This window comes from Mycetomoellerius zeteki, unplaced genomic scaffold, assembly GCF_001594055.1.
Source record: "Mycetomoellerius zeteki isolate Tzet28-1 unplaced genomic scaffold, Tzet1.0 scaffold73, whole genome shotgun sequence".
In the NCBI taxonomy this organism is placed as follows: domain Eukaryota; kingdom Metazoa; phylum Arthropoda; class Insecta; order Hymenoptera; family Formicidae; genus Mycetomoellerius; species Mycetomoellerius zeteki.
In genome coordinates, this window is record NW_017257753.1 from 1,225,677 (window position 1) to 1,241,703 (window position 16,027).

Sequence of the window (16,027 nt, forward strand, 5' to 3'; positions counted from 1 at the left end):
GGCATGGCACACTGGTAGTAGTGGAGTTTAATTTGCTGATAATTTCTTGGAGAATGTTGTCTTACCAGAGAAAGATTCGAGCCTTCGTTGGATGTTAATTTCTGAACGTCTTTATTCCTTCATTACTTGCGTGGGGTGTATAGATATCCTCACTTTACAAATTTGATAAATCTATGATGATATTTACATTATTATGTTTAATACAAATTATATTTCTATATAATAATTTTAAATTATTTTTATAATAATTTAAATTGTTTTTATAATAAAAAATATTTTTATCTTTTTAAATTGAGATATAATGCTGGAATGCCAGAAACGTTGATATGACAGAAAATAATTTCTCAACTTGCTACTTGGAACGCGAGCAATGTAAGATTAATCGTGATCATGCTCTCCTCCGAATTTATTGTAACAGTTTACAATATTTGTTGGCCGTCCCGAAAGACTTCCTAACTTTATAATAGATGGATGCTTCTAACAAATTGCGTTTTATTCACGCATGGTCGTTTCTTTGTTGCACACGGATTTCGTAGACGTGACATCGTCATGATAGATGATGACACTTACGAGGCGCTGAATATCGTGCATGCCAGACATCACCCGAGCCTTTTCAAGTGTGGCGATGCAGCAGCGAAGAAGCAAAGTGGCAGCTTATTCATCCTCCTGAATCGTTGCCAATCGCGACCTGGAGCGCAATTTTTATGGCACGTTATCCTCTCGTCTTTTATATAACTTGTGACGTTATTGTATTTTACTCAGAGACTCTTTTATAGGAAAACGTTGCGACATCCCACTCGAAATATCGATATTCTTAACGAAAGATTCGAAGTCATCGAATTCTGTTCGAATCCGGATAACCAGAGTATCGTGGAAAATCTGACGTCATATTTAAAACACGTTTACCGCTTGACTAATGTCATTCTGGATCGATATTTAGCGCAGCAAGCTAAAGTTTCTGATTGGCGACGATTGCATAAGGTCTATCAAGTTTTCCAGTTTTAATCAAGCAGCTCAATAATTTACTTGCGGTACCTATCACGCTCGCATGTCCTACATTCTATTTTGTATTTCATTTGTCGCAGATGGTTTCTTCTATAATTTACATCGCCGATATATGCGAGAAACATTGTAAGAAAGTAAGGCTGTTCCACAAAATCGTCGGCAGTATCACGAATGAAGTACGTTACATCAAGTATTTCATTGAGCACATAGTGGACTTTGATGCGAAAAGATCCGAGAATGATTTCATCGTACGCACAAATGTGGATTCGCACTTGAACAACCGTAAGCTGATCTTGAACCCTTCATTGAACCCTGCTATTTTGTTCAAATTTATCAGGCATATAATTATATCATTTAATCATTATATGATCTAATAAGTAAAAAATAAATTTTTACAGAGAAAAATCTTACATTAACAAACTAATGCCTGTTTTCACCAATATAGATTAACTTTAATCTCAACTTACTATTTATCTTTTTCTAGTTTTAAGAATTAATAGAAACATAAGTCACATAAGTTATTAAATATCGGAAAAAGTTTTTAAATAAAATATTAATAAGAAAATACTCTACTTTTTAAACTGAAAAATAAACCCGAACAAAATAGCAGAGTTACTCATACAGCACAGATCATTTTAGTAATATTACAGTAACGTTGCTGTTAGCTTTTATACTATATAGATAATAATATAACTTTCGAAAATTTATACATTATCACTGCACGGTGAATATCCGATTGTTCTCATTGCGTATCATATTATTGCCATCGAGATACAGTGCACCGCGTGAGAAGCACTTTGCCCGAGACTCTAACACAAATGGCAGAGAAAGACATGAAAGAGTATCTTCCGGCCTCAGTTACGATCTGCAGAATGGTGTACATACCGAATATTGGGTATCTCCTAGCAATAACTGGATGGAATCCGTCACCGGCCGAAAATGTGAACTTGGAAAACCTAGAGTTCAAATTCGTCAGCAACAACATACGTTATTATAAGAGTCCCAGTGCCAAAGGTTCCATTATTTTCTAGTTTTTATAACAACTTCAAACTCTATGTATCACAATGTGCATTTATAATTTTTTTCCCGTTTGAAATTGAAATCGGTTTTTTAGAATTGGACGAAACTATAGGAGATATATTACTGAGAATAAATAAGCGGGAAAGTTACATTATGTTGAAGCTTGTGAAGTATATAAATAAGCACGCTGCGTCGATCTTCAACGCGATTCAATTGTGCGCCGAATTAGACACGTGAGTGAAATACATTATGAATTTTATAAAAAACATGTGTGAACTAACGTCAGTGATAACAAAAAATAAAAAGAATTATAATTATAATTAATTAGATAAAAGAAAAGACAAAACAATTATAATTAAAAGAATTAAACAGTTATAATGGAAATCAGACCAACAAAAATAAAAAAAATAAGAGAAAGAATCCTATTTTCTCGATCAAATGGTTATTGCGATAAATATTTCCACGTATCTTGGTGGTCGAATTGGTAAGCCCATTCTCGAAAGTCAAGAGTTCCAAATTCAAATCCTGGCTGAGATAATATTTTTCGCAATAAGTCCTTTGCAGTGTCTTAAAATGCTTATTACTATTATTGTTAAAATCAATGATCAATGTAGTTTATGATATTAGTTATATCTTCAGTTTACAATTGCGTTTCAAGTCTAATCACGAACTGAACCAGCGCGCAGTTTATAAAACTGAAAAATGTATTTGCAATATATATATGAATATTATTAAGCATCAAAAAACTATTTTGGTTTTGACCAAGAATAAGATTTTTTTCTGTTATGAAAAGAATTAATATTAAAGAAGAAGCTCTGAACTGCTTAGAAGATTTTTAGTCATCTTCTAGTATGGGGATGAAAATAAAGGACTCTGATTGGTCAATCATGCAAAAATCTGTGCTCCAGCCTACATACTCTTTCATAACACTTCTCGCGTTGTGCCGATCGTTACAGATTGCTGGCATTTTACGTGGTTGCGCGAGAATACAATTACGTGAAACCGAACGTGATGGACCGACAGATCATAGCGATAGAGCAAGGTCGACACCCCTTGCAAGAGTTTCTAACAACGTTTGTCCCGAATGACACTTATTCTGGAGACGGGAAGAGCCTCGTGAAAATCTTGACCGGCCCGAACGCCTCCGGCAAGAGCACTTATCTCAAACAAGTTGCGCTGATCGTGTTCATGGCTCACATCGGCTGCTTCGTGCCGGCAAAATCAGCCACTATAGGAATAGTGACTCACATCCTGACTCAGATCACGTCCGTAGACAGCATTGCTCTAAATACGAGCATGTTTCTGCAAGATATGCGGCAGGTAAACAGATAAACATATGTACATACAAAAACCAGTTTTAATTGGATTGGATATGTAAGACGTTATCTGCTAGCAATATATTACCATAATTTATATACATTGCATTTTTTATTTTTAATTATACGATATTTAAGATGTTCAATAAAGATCGAAACGTTTGTCATCTTTTACTCGTATATCGTGTTCTTTGTAACACTTCCACCATTTAGATTGCTCCACTTAATAATACAAGTGCTTTAAAGCATTCTTTGATTGGTTTATTAGTAAAATTCTTTCTTCTGATTGATCAATCAAATACTTCGAAGCGTTAATCCGCACTTTTAGAATGATGTTCCTTTTTGTATTTTTTACTTTGGTATAACTCTTAATGTTTATTACTCAACTAGTATCAAAATCTAGCCTCATAGTTCTTTATTAGTTCTATTGTTGAATTTTAATCTATATTAAGTCCTTATTTCTATATTAATTTAATTTTTCTAAATTAATCTAAAAATAGATAATTCTGCAAGAGACTGAAAGAGCTTCTCAGAGATAAAAATAAGGGTTAACGATTGATTATCTGTTTATTCGAATATTCGAATCTTAATCAGTGGAATATTATTTAGGGTTGATTTCCGCATCTACAGATTGAAAAGCCTCACAAAAAGCAGATCTTGCGCGATATGAATTAATTAATTGCTGAATTAATGAATCTTTTCGGAGACCTGATTGTTCCTGTCCATCTTTTAGATAAACTCCGCTCTTTATGCATCCACACCAAACTCCATCGTCATTTTGGACGAGTTTGGAAACGGAACATCCGAAGTGAGTGGCTTGTCACTGCTCGCGGCTATATTGAACAATTTCGTCGAGCGAGGGGCCGACTGTCCACACATTTTCGTGGCCACGCACATGCATCGGGTGATGAACATGTTGCCGCAAAGCCCGATAATCGAACAACAGGTAAGATACAAGAATCGATAACTTTCAGTGACCCTTGCACTCGCGACGCCGAAACGATTTCCTTGAATTGCCATTATTCTTTATAAATTTTTATCTATTTCATTATTTACTATATTTACAGACTTTTGAGTTTGTTACAAACGAGGACGGTTCTGTGGCGTATCTTTATAGTTTAACTCGTGGAGGCGTAGCACGCAGCTTTGCACATGCGGCTGCACGAAGTGCGGGTTTGGACGAGAAGATAATTAAACGAGCATTGGAGGTGATTGTATATATATTGGAAAGAGTCTGTTTGCACATAAATTAGAATTTGGTTGAAAATGGACAAATCAGAATTTTCTAATTGAATTTATTATAATTCTAATTAAGATAATCAGAATTCTGATTAATATCAAAATTTTCTGGTCTGTTCACTTTCAATCAGAATTATCGGAAACTTTTCTTACAAGGAGAGGCTACACTCTGCTCTTCACCGATTTTGATCAAACTACATCTTATTAAACCCTACCACTTTTGTCTAAGACATTTTTCTTAAAAATACATATTTTCCGAGATATTAGACTGTTTCCATATTTTTGGTATATCTTTAAATGCTAATTACTCGGCTTCTAAAGCCCGTATCAAACTACCGATTCTGCAAACCGACCCGACTGCCAACTGGCTGTTGACCAATAATGGACCAATCACATTGAATCAGTCTTATTGTGATTGGTCCATTATTGATCGGCAGTCGGGTCGGCCTGTAGAGTTGGTAGTCTGATACAGACTTTAAGGCCCATTAGCGGAAACAGGTGTTCATTTGATAGGCTCTAACATCGCTGCAAATTTGATTGAAATCGGTCATCAGAGCGTAGTCTTGTCAGTATAAATTTTATCTCACGTATATTTAAATTAAAACTTTTATTTGTAAAAGTTATGTGAATAAATGTGAAATAAAATAATTTTATTAGTCTAATTGTACTGTAAGATTTTTAAAAATAAGAGGACTTTTGCAGGTATACGAAAAATTTAAGGCCGGAGAGTTACCTTCACGGCTACCAGAAGCTAACAATCAAGATATGTGAGAATATTACAATCTTGATAAAATTGTCACATTTATATAATATTATACAAAGATCAAATTTTCGACACGATTAAAAATAATTGTGTGATTTATGTTATTGCAGGGCGGTGGACATCATCGAACGATTACTAAAATCGGAGAATTTCAATCTGGAAGAGTTGAAAACGTTGGTTCATCAAGCTACAGAATCGCCAGCTGCGAAGATAAACAACATGAGAAATTAAAACCGAAAAAGGAAAGATATTTCGTAAAGTCGAGTCGAGTCACGAAATCACAATAAGTTGCTGAAAATATAAGAGATATTGAAATAGAAGAATAAACAAAATGTTTCCTAATAAGTATTTTAATGTATTATATTAATAATTAATTATCAAAATATCAATATTCGTATTATATACATTTTCTGTCATATAGTTTAATATATCATATGGTTTAATTATTAATATTTTAATTGTTAAAAGTATCTATCTAATTAGAGCGACTTCAGCGTAATTCTGATCGACTTAATCCAGCAATTAATTTAATCAGCAGAATTAAAGTACAAATTTCAAAATATGAAAAATTGTTAAAAATTGTTAAAAATATTTTGACATAGTATGAGAATTTTTGTTCACCAGAGGATCCTCAAATATTTTCAATCTGATCAATGCACATAAAGCGAAAAGTACATACATTAACGAATTGAATTACAATATTGAATATCACATCGAAGTAAAACAAAATATATAAGGCCCAAAAATATTTAAATTTCGTTTCTCAATAATAAAAGAAAATAATATAATAGCATTTTCCACTGCAGAGAAAATTATAACAATATTAAGACTGAATGCGATTGAATGCAAATCAATTAATTCACACGTTTTCAGCGTTATAATAAATAATTTAATCCATTAATTCTATATTCCTTATCACGATAATCTCATAACTTTAAAAAGATTCAATAAACTATTTATATTAACACTGCGAAAATATGCAAACCGATTTGCAACCGATTCCTCCATTAGTGTTACAAGAAAAAATCTGCAATCGATAAAGGGGGCAAATAACAATTTTATCGGATGCAGATTGCAAGGCATTTTCCCCATTGCACGACAGATGTCGGGACCGGTTATTTTCGCGCCGATCGGTCCGGCGACCTCGCGCCGGCAGATGTCGCGGCGGTCGGCGCGCGCCGGTCGGGAGCTGGCGCTCGCAGTCTTTCCGTTGTCAATAACGGACACTGGCGGTGTATCCCGGCACGAAAGCGAACCGAACGGCCGTCCCCACGGACGCGCGAGATACCTAAAAACGTCCGGAGCCGCGGGTGCGACTCGGCTGGGGCGCGAACGCGCGGATCGTGATCGTGTGCGTGTGTGCGTATACGCGCGCTCGTGTGCTCGCTCGCGCTGCTGGGCTTCGTCGACGACGACGGACGACGGCGAGAACGAGGACAACGGCGACGCGGGGCGCGAAACCGTCGCGGCCTGGAGACGAACGAGAACCGCGCGGTCAGATACGCACGGGCGTGCCTTGAAGCCGAGAGAAGAGAACTGTGCACGGTTCCCGGGAGCGAAAATTCGCGACGAGAGACGGCGAAAAAGGAGACAAAGGAAAGAGGAGATCGCGTCGTCGTCGTGGACTTAGAAAGAAGAAGAAGGAAGGGGATCGGGACTTGGCAGGCCCGACCGGTCGCCGCGCGAGTTTGAATGCGAACGTTTCCGTAACTGTCAACCGTCGTGGACGCGCGAGTCGATCGCCGTCTCTCGCTCTCTCTTTCATCAGTTTCATCTCTCTATCTCTCTCTCTATCTCGCTCTCTCGCTCTATCCTTCCCTCACATACACACGCGTTTTCAAGCTGATTAATCTAGCCGCGTGCAGGGCCCGTTTAAGCCGTGATAATTTAACGAAGCCGGGTCGCATTTTATGGTGCCGAACGAGGTGCGAGGAACCGACTAAATGACCATGGATCACGGTACGTGCAAGATCGACGTCGGCTGCAGCATAAACATCCAGAGGACCGACGGTGAGAATACCAGTCAGATTATTATTGTACCACGCGAGCGCGCACGTCGTTTCTAACCGATCCGTTTGCCTTGTATTCCCGCTCCCTCTTCTCCTTCGCTTCTCGCGCCGATTCCTTTATTCCTCCGCGAATTTCCGTCTTCCCACTCGCCTTTCCTCGGCCTCTCCTTCTTATCCTCTCCCTCCAGCAGCGCTTCTTTCGTACTCATCGGAGTCTTCTACTTCCAGTGCAATGCTTCCTCCGAGTTCTCCGTCTCTTGCCTCCGTATTTACGAATGTAGTTTAAATTTGATTTCGGTTAAACTATTTTTTCATCTTTTTCTAGTTCTAAGAATTAGAAAAAGATGAAGAGTAAGTTGAACCGAGATTCAAGTTAATTTATATTGGTAGAAACGAGCATCTCTCTGGTTCTCTCGTTCTTCTTGCAAAGAATCATCTCTCATGTCCATTTCTATTAGGGTTATCATAAACCTGTTCTTTTTCTATAACTCAGGATTGAACTTCTTGCACGATTCATCTTTTGTCATTTTGTCTCCAATGTGAAAAGAAAAAGAAGAAAGATGAATCACGCATGAAGTTCAGTTCTGGAATATAGGAAAAAAGCAGGTTTCATGTCTCACAAAAGAAAGAGTGCATATGTATATTTTTTAATTAAAGACTAAATATAGATTATTTAACTGTTAATATTATATACTTGTTATACAACAAGTACATAAATATAAACAAGTATACAAATATTTCATATTTGAATCACAAGAAAAGAATATATATATATATATATATAAACTTTTTAACCTTTAAGTAGATAGGTGACTAAAGCACTTTACATATCATTGTCTTAAAAAACTTGTTCTGGAAAAGGAAAATAAAAAGAATTCACGGAAGTCTTAAAGTTTATTATTTCTATATTTCTTTGTCTCGTCAAGAATATGAATAATGTAAAGAATGTAAATAATATATATTTAACTTTATAATACTATTAAAAAGTATAATTATAAAAATAAAATTTGTTCTGAGCACTCCACTTACTTAAAGGTCGAACAAGGATTATATTCCTGGGATGGGAGGAAGGAGTATAACTTTTTTAGGCGTTAATTGGAGGTGTTTAATAAAATAAAATTTTTAGCAAACAATTTCTATTGGCAATTTTTATTAATGTAATTTTATAAGTATACAATTGCAACTAATAACCAGAAGTTTTACAATTTTAAACAAGTACATGTACTTATTCTTAAAACAGTATGGCTGGTAACTCTAATTTCTACCAAGGTAGATTAACGTTAATCTTGGTTTAACTTAACTTTTATATTTTCCTAGTTCTTTAAAAAATTGTTCATTTGACTAAATTGTTCATTTAACTAAATTAATTTAATTCATCTTTATTTCTTTCGTTTGAAAATGTATGCATTTAAGTATAATATGTATATTTAACTTAAATACGTACATTTTTCATCGAAGGAAATAAAGATGGACTAAATTCATTTAGTCAAAAAGAACAATTTTTTTCTCAGTGTAAGAATTAGAAAAAAGAGTAAATTAATCTTTGCAGAAAAGCATTAATTTAGCGCTGAAACAGTCATGTTTGAGTCAAGAAATACAATAAAATATTAAATTATAAAAGTCTTACTCAAGGAGAAAAGCTGTAAGATTTAAAAAATGTATTTCCGTCCTCCAAAGGTTAAGTTTATAAATACACATTACAGTTAATCTAAATTAGTATAAATAATCAGTCGAGTTTCTCTTCCTTCCACTCATTTTCTTCTTGGTTTTCTCTCTTTTTTTCTTTCTTTATTTCGGTATTATTTTCTGCTTTATTTGTTTCTGACATTTCTCCTTATTTCCGATCTCTTCATTACCTCTTATCATCTATATTCTCTTTTTTCCTCTTTCTCTCTCTCCTCAATCGCTTACCTGGTTTCATTCGTGCGTCTCCGTATTTTTCCGCGGCCGCTTGTCACGCGGCCCGATCGACGTATGACGATCATGCGTGGGCCTAGATCGATCCTTCGGTCGATCGACCGACCGGCCTTCCGTGCCCGAACTCGTGTTCCCATATACGGGAAATTTCGACCTTTCTTCCGCAGTTCGCGCGAGTTCTCCCCTTCGCGCCATATTTGTTTTTCTTTTTTCTTGCCAGGATTCGCTGTCCTTTGCAGCGCCTTTTCTTCGTGGCTTGCCATAAATCGTTGTAAATAATTAAGAACATCGTGAAACATAATATTCACAATATACATATCGCTCATTTGCTACAACAAACTGTCATTTTGCTTGCAAAAAAAGGAATAGAACATACAGGAAAAAAAAATAAAAAACATACTTTAAAACTATAAACACGGAAAGAACGGATTTGTTGAAGTATCTAAAATTTAGTTATAGATCTGAAAATAATTTTGTTTTTGAATCATAAAAATAATTGTAAGATACTTAAACTGAAGTTGTTGCTAGAAGAATAATTTTAATGGTCTAATAAATTATTTTCAGATTTATATTTAGTTACATTTTTGAATACGTCAGGAAAATCGTTTTTTTTTCTCTGCAATCAACTATTGTGTCAAAATTGCATTTCAAAATTAAAATTAACAAATTTTAATGTAACATTTAAATTTTATTTTCATTTTTAATAAAACTTCGTTTTTTGAATTGTGTCGTTATTATAGCAAATGAATGCTACATTTAAATTGTTTAACGATTTTTAAAGAAGTTCGGAATGAATCATTTCTCGATTAAAACAAGAAAAAGATTATTTTTAAATTATTAAAGTTAAATCGCTCTCTTCGCGAACTGACTTGTGAGTTTGAAGTTTGCAAAAACTGCAAAGATCGATTCTTCATTTAGCTGGAAATGGTTTTTTAAAATTATATTAAAAATAATATGTAATAAATATAAATTTTTATAATTTAAATATATATTAAATATTAAATAAAAATATATGAATGTTTTACGACCTGATTGCATCAACGTTACTTTAATTTTAAAAGAAACTTTAATTTTAAAGTTTCTTTTTCAGCATATTAACATCTTTGAAATATGATGCCTGATTGAGCATCGAAATTATTAGAATTTAATTTAATTCGCGAAATTACTACACGTGGTTTAATTGTGTTTAATCCGGAAATATTTCGGTACACAGTTCGTTAGACTATAATTGTGGTATGTATGTCTAGTACATATATTTAGTGAAGATTGAATTATTTAATGCATTTTAAGATCTAGCTTCGACCGTATAGGGCTCTAACTTATCGGTTGTGTCTCTCACATACACGGTCTAAAAATGATATTATTGTTTAATTTTAAAATTCTCCTTTATTTCTAAACATTAAAAAGAGAAAAAGAGAGTTTAAGCCTCGTTTAAAATCAAAGTAACATTGATGCCATCGGACTTAAGTCGAATACGAATGAAATGTAACATATTTTTTAATTATTTAAGCTATACACAGGAAGAGTACGGTTTTGTTGAAGTATCTAAAAATTTAGCTAGATATAGATCTGAAAATAATTTTAATCAAGATAATCATGTACGTAAAATTCAAAACTAGTTGCTAGAATATCAAAACTTTTTGCAGCACTCCTCATCATGCTTGAATTTTTCACAATTATTTTGATAATTATTTTGGTCTATCAAAATTATTTTAAGGTCTATATATATATCTCAATTTTTAAATATTGCAGCAAAATCATTCTTTCCGTGCAAAGAAAGACGTATAGAACTTTGCGCATTGAATTTATCTGTGCGGGGACGATGTCATTTTCTGAGAAACGCAGTTGACACGCGTGGGATAAAGTATCAAAGATGACGGTATCGGGTATCTTCTTCAATGGAAATTGCTTCCGAGGATATTATTTTGTTGACGTGCCACCCGAATTCCTGCGAGCGTAATAACGGATGTTTCAAAGCTTTCGAGTCGCAAGACGGTAACTTCCTTTCACCGCGCGTGTTGTTCCCGACATGTAGAACGAGACCGAAAATCTCGCGAGCTTCCAACACGAGCAGAGTTACGTTCTCGTTAACGTAATCGAAGAGCGGAAGTCACGAAACGCAGTTTGCTTTAAATTAATCTTGAAAACATTAAGCTAACTCCTTGCGAAACGTGCGAAATAACGAAGAAATTGTCTATTGCAAAACGATTAAGATTTTATTGAGGTAAATTAAATAATCGCTCTTTAATGTAGCTAATTAATTTGATTATCGGCTCGCTGAAGATTGTTTAGGAATTTTTAACACTAGAAGTATACTAACGTTTTTTTACTTAAAAAAACTAAGCGAATGAATTACTATGTTCCGATATTTTTCATTTTCTTATTAACTTGTGGTTCAACTTAATCTGATAATAATGTAAAAATTGCATTTTTCTACCTGTGGCTAATCACTAAATTGATGGTTTTGTAATGAGAAACTTTTAAAATTACCACTATAAAACCAACAGTTTACTGATTAATTACTAAAGAACACACTTTTTATCAATACATTATCAACTTAAGTAAAGTTAAGCCTAATAACTATAATTAATATTAAGAACAGTTCGTGTTATGCTAAGTAATCAAAATAATAATAATGTCATATTAACGAGCACGAATAGGTGACATAATTAATAGGCTTTGTTTATCATAAATAATAAAATTACGGAAGTTTACTTAGTTCTCTTCAGCCTTGGACATTAAATAATGAAAAAAACGCATAAATTACAAAGAAAAATAGTGAGATAGAAACAATTTAAGAGCGAAAGCCAATCTGACAAATTGGGACGCTAAAAAAGGATAAAAAATCGAATATTTCATCAATATAAAGGACATAATTATTGGAAAGTAAAAAATTTCAGAATTGTATCTTTTGTACAAGAAATATAATTTTAATCTATAAAAGGTAGAAACGGAGGATCAATAATGATCGAAGTACTTCTTGTGTAGATATGGTTGTTTATCTTTTTCTTAATAGTTCAACTATTTCAAGGATTACATAATCAAATATTTTTAAGTTCGACAATAAGTATCAGCATTCAATATTTGAATTAAGACCGGCGATAGTTTGAAATTGCTTTAAAGTTTCAATAGTTTAGCAATTATGATGAAGGGGATTGAGGAGAGAAAGCGAATTGACGAGACTATACGTGTTCTCCTTGATGCTTGAAGGGTCAATCAAAGACGAAATCTTACGTTCGTGATCGCGAACTTCATGCCTTCCGGCACGAACTCGGTGTTCTCGTTCGCGTAAGAGTAGAAATATTAGATCCAAAATTAACGTTAGTGATATGTCTATACTCTCTATTGATCCCTCTTGTTTATATATGTGACACCCGATATCGATTCGGCATACCTATACATGTTAACGGAATATAATGTGTAGATTACTAACCGCGATTTCTACACGAATATAATCCTTTATTCTATATGTATCCACACGTGAGATACGTGTCATGTTTATATTTTTAATCTTAATTTTCATCTATTTTTTTCAGATTAATATCACCTTTTAGAGAACTTTTAGAGAAATTTTTAATATCACTCTATTAAAGAACCAAATTTAACTTGTTAGCCAGGACGAGACATATTTTTGAACGTATATACATATTGCATAAAAATATTATTCTATTAAAAAAAGTGATTACTCAATTCATTTTTTTTTAAATAACGGTTATCTGTAATAAAGAATATTTTCTTCGTAATAATCTTAAAATATACTTATTATAAATTTAAAAAAAACTCATTAATATGTATTGAAAACAATTAATTTTCTTTTGAACGATATTATAAATTGATCGAAGAAGCGACTTTATATAATAAAATATTTTCTATTTTATGCAAACAAAATAAATATAGTGCGGTCCACAAGGGATTGTTAAACTGATTAAAGTTAATTTGCGTTGGTAAACAAATGAACGAAATTCAAAAATATCTAATTATTTGATCCTTGAAAATATGTAAAACGGCTGTATTTGTTCAAGAATTCCTCAACAATCTTACAACAATCATCTTAATTCCACGATCAAATTAATTGGTTATTAAAGTATTAAAGAGTGCTTATTTAATTTATCTTGAGAAAATTTTCGTTTTGTAAAAGGACTTTGTTTTGTATTTGAAGAAATTCGAGAAGTCGTTTTACTTATTTCTAAACATGGCCCTCTGAAAATGATTCTTAAAAAATGTTGCGTATCACTGCTTTAATATCTTTGCGTGCTAAGATAATTTCAGAACTTAGAAATTATTCGAGAACTGCAGAAATAAAAAAACAAAAAGATTGCACAAATCATAATCATTGGAAAGACACATATACGATTGTTGCTATAAATCTTCATCCGATGAAATTACTAATTCCGTCTGTCCCTGTTTTCGTAAATTTTTGAAGTTATCTCCGAGTCTATGTATAAGTCCTCAAAACTTCAGCCGGGGAGGTCGTTCATTCTCGAAGCAGTCTTGGAGAAAGAGATAGGAGTGCCTGGGGTGGATATATCTTTCGATATTTAATTCAGCGTGCACGAGCACGACCGCGCGGGTACCATCAACTATAGACGAGGCCGGGCACGAAGTTTTCGCTCGTTGCAGTCTGCACTTCGGATGCACTCTCGTCGGCTGCTCACCGTTACATTCGTTCGCGAGGCGGCACGTTGCGGTAAGAGCGAGCGAGCGAGCGGCGCGTTAGGGGAGACTGGCATAATTGATCCGGCGGAACACACGACTGCCAAGCACAATACTCATTTTTCGAGCCATGTGAAAATTTTTAGCGTAAATGGACTAGACAGCAGTCGCTCGCCGTGTCGAGCTCTTGAATGCTTATCAGGGCATTCATGATTCGTGAGAGATTCCTAAACTTTGCCGTATATAATATAAGTTTATACATAGATTTATATATTTCCTCAGATATGAGTTTATATATTTCCCCAGATTCAAAAAAATATTTTTTTTGAAAATGAAAAAAAAAATGGAAATATATTTTTTTAAATTCTTTGAATGGATAACATACTCGATCAATTTCTTGCTTGATAAGCAGGAGGGAAAAAATATTTTTTATTTATAAAGAATTATAATTTACAAAAATTGTGAACGTTTATAACGTTCCAAAGATTGAACTTTCAAATTATCATATTTTCTTTTCTTTTCAGCTTTTATTATGACGATTTGATATTTAAATGACATAAAGAGTGGCTTTTGCAGAGTACGGATTTCCATAATTCAGTATAAAATTTGATTTATTATTCACTGTATTTATGTTGTTTGGAAGAGGTCTATAGTTGTGTGAGAAATTATTGGCTTATTAATCGGGATTTAATCTCGTAGGTACGAACCGTTGGTATAATCTATTATTTGGCACAAAATTTTATCAATTATTCCGTGTGTTTGTATCGCGTAGGCGGCGGACGTGAAACCTGCATTTCGTTCGTTGAATGCTCACCGGAGCATTCATAATTCGCAGAGGTTCTTAAAGACCGCGCGGGAATTGCTTTATTGTTAACCACTTTATGTTGCGGCACGCATGGGAAGAAATATCATTGCGCTTTCGAGCGTTAATCCTTTTTGTGCAGTGTTTCCCAACCATCATGTCGCGATTTCGGACGTTCTGCGAAAAAGATTTTGATAACTAAGTGGTGGGGGATTGCAGTCTTTCCGACAAGAGTCGCTCCCCTTCCCCAAAAAGCTAAAATTATTGCAATTCTTACACATTGAAAGTTCAAAATAATGTTAAAACGAAATATGAATGCGAATGAAATATTTTCCTATTTATCAAAGGCTTTGTGCCAACGCCTGTGAATAAACATTACTTATCTCCAGTAGTAGCATTTATTACGGAGAGTTAACCGAGAGTGGAGCATTCCGCCGTGGATTACACGTGTTATCTTGAGTTATCGCTGTTCTCACACTTGGAGTTATTGTGTAAATAATCTTGAAGCTGTCATCGTCATCAAACATTTCTGAAAAGGAAGCAGCATTATATTCGCAAGCGGAGATTTGCAATCCTTTCGACGCGAGTTTCTCCTAACGAGCTAAAATTTTTGCAATTTATAATCCGTTAAGCATAGAATTTATCTCGTCGCAAAATTTCATATTCACTGTATCACGAGTTATGCCGTTTTCGTGGCGAACACCTGGCCCGCCAGAAATACGATCGCGTGAATCAGACCACCCCTCGGACACTTTGGACACTCCAGTCGTTCACGAACACATTGCAATGCCGCACGATCGATATTTGCAATGGGTGCTTCGTTGGACAGCCTCCCACAATACATGCAGCGCGCCTCTCGAGAAGCTCGCTTTTTGCAAGCGCAAGCAAATTTGTGGCATTTCCCTCGCGATGCTCCTTGATGTTATTAATTATCCGACGGATGCTGACTGTCAGATATAAAACTTACCAAGACGCCAGATATCGATCCTGAAATTTCGCCTAGCTAACTCAGAGCAGTTTGAAAGAGCGTCATATTCTGTAACGAATTTATAGTGAATTTTTCCTTCGCGAAAATAGGATGAGAAATCCGCGTGCTGTATTATCGTATAACTTTTCATCGTTAGTAATTTTTTTTAGCGTTAACCGTTTTAAGTTTCCTAGCAGAAACAATTCAATCATAGTCTCGTGAAAAAACTAAAAACTAATTTGAAGTTTAGGAACGACATTTATATTTAGAAAGTTTAGGAATAATTCGTTATCCGCTTATTCGTGCAAGTAAACAGAAATGGAAATTAATTTTTAT

General features: G+C 34.4%; 2 protein-coding genes across 2 annotated transcripts in view; both read left to right on the forward strand.

The window, feature by feature from the left end:
• The window catches only part of LOC108729326 (uncharacterized), a 100,998-nt gene extending 95,418 nt beyond the window's left edge, over positions 1-5,580 (forward strand). Inside the window, 10 exon segments of the mRNA XM_018458385.1 lie at positions 537-707; positions 777-981; positions 1,086-1,287; positions 1,783-2,019; positions 2,120-2,258; positions 2,982-3,345; positions 4,075-4,287; positions 4,409-4,549; positions 5,283-5,347; positions 5,454-5,580. Of these exon segments, the coding sequence (XP_018313887.1) occupies positions 537-707; positions 777-981; positions 1,086-1,287; positions 1,783-2,019; positions 2,120-2,258; positions 2,982-3,345; positions 4,075-4,287; positions 4,409-4,549; positions 5,283-5,347; positions 5,454-5,574 (1,858 nt within the window). The 3' untranslated portion in view covers positions 5,575-5,580.
• Positions 5,581-6,577: 997 nt separating this feature from the next.
• Positions 6,578-16,027, forward strand: part of Klp10A (kinesin-like protein 10A) — a 43,954-nt gene continuing 34,504 nt past the window's right edge. The window contains exon 1 of the mRNA XM_018458474.1: positions 6,578-7,353. Coding sequence (XP_018313976.1) covers positions 7,287-7,353 — 67 coding nt within the window. The 5' untranslated portion in view covers positions 6,578-7,286. The remainder of the gene's footprint in view (positions 7,354-16,027) is intronic.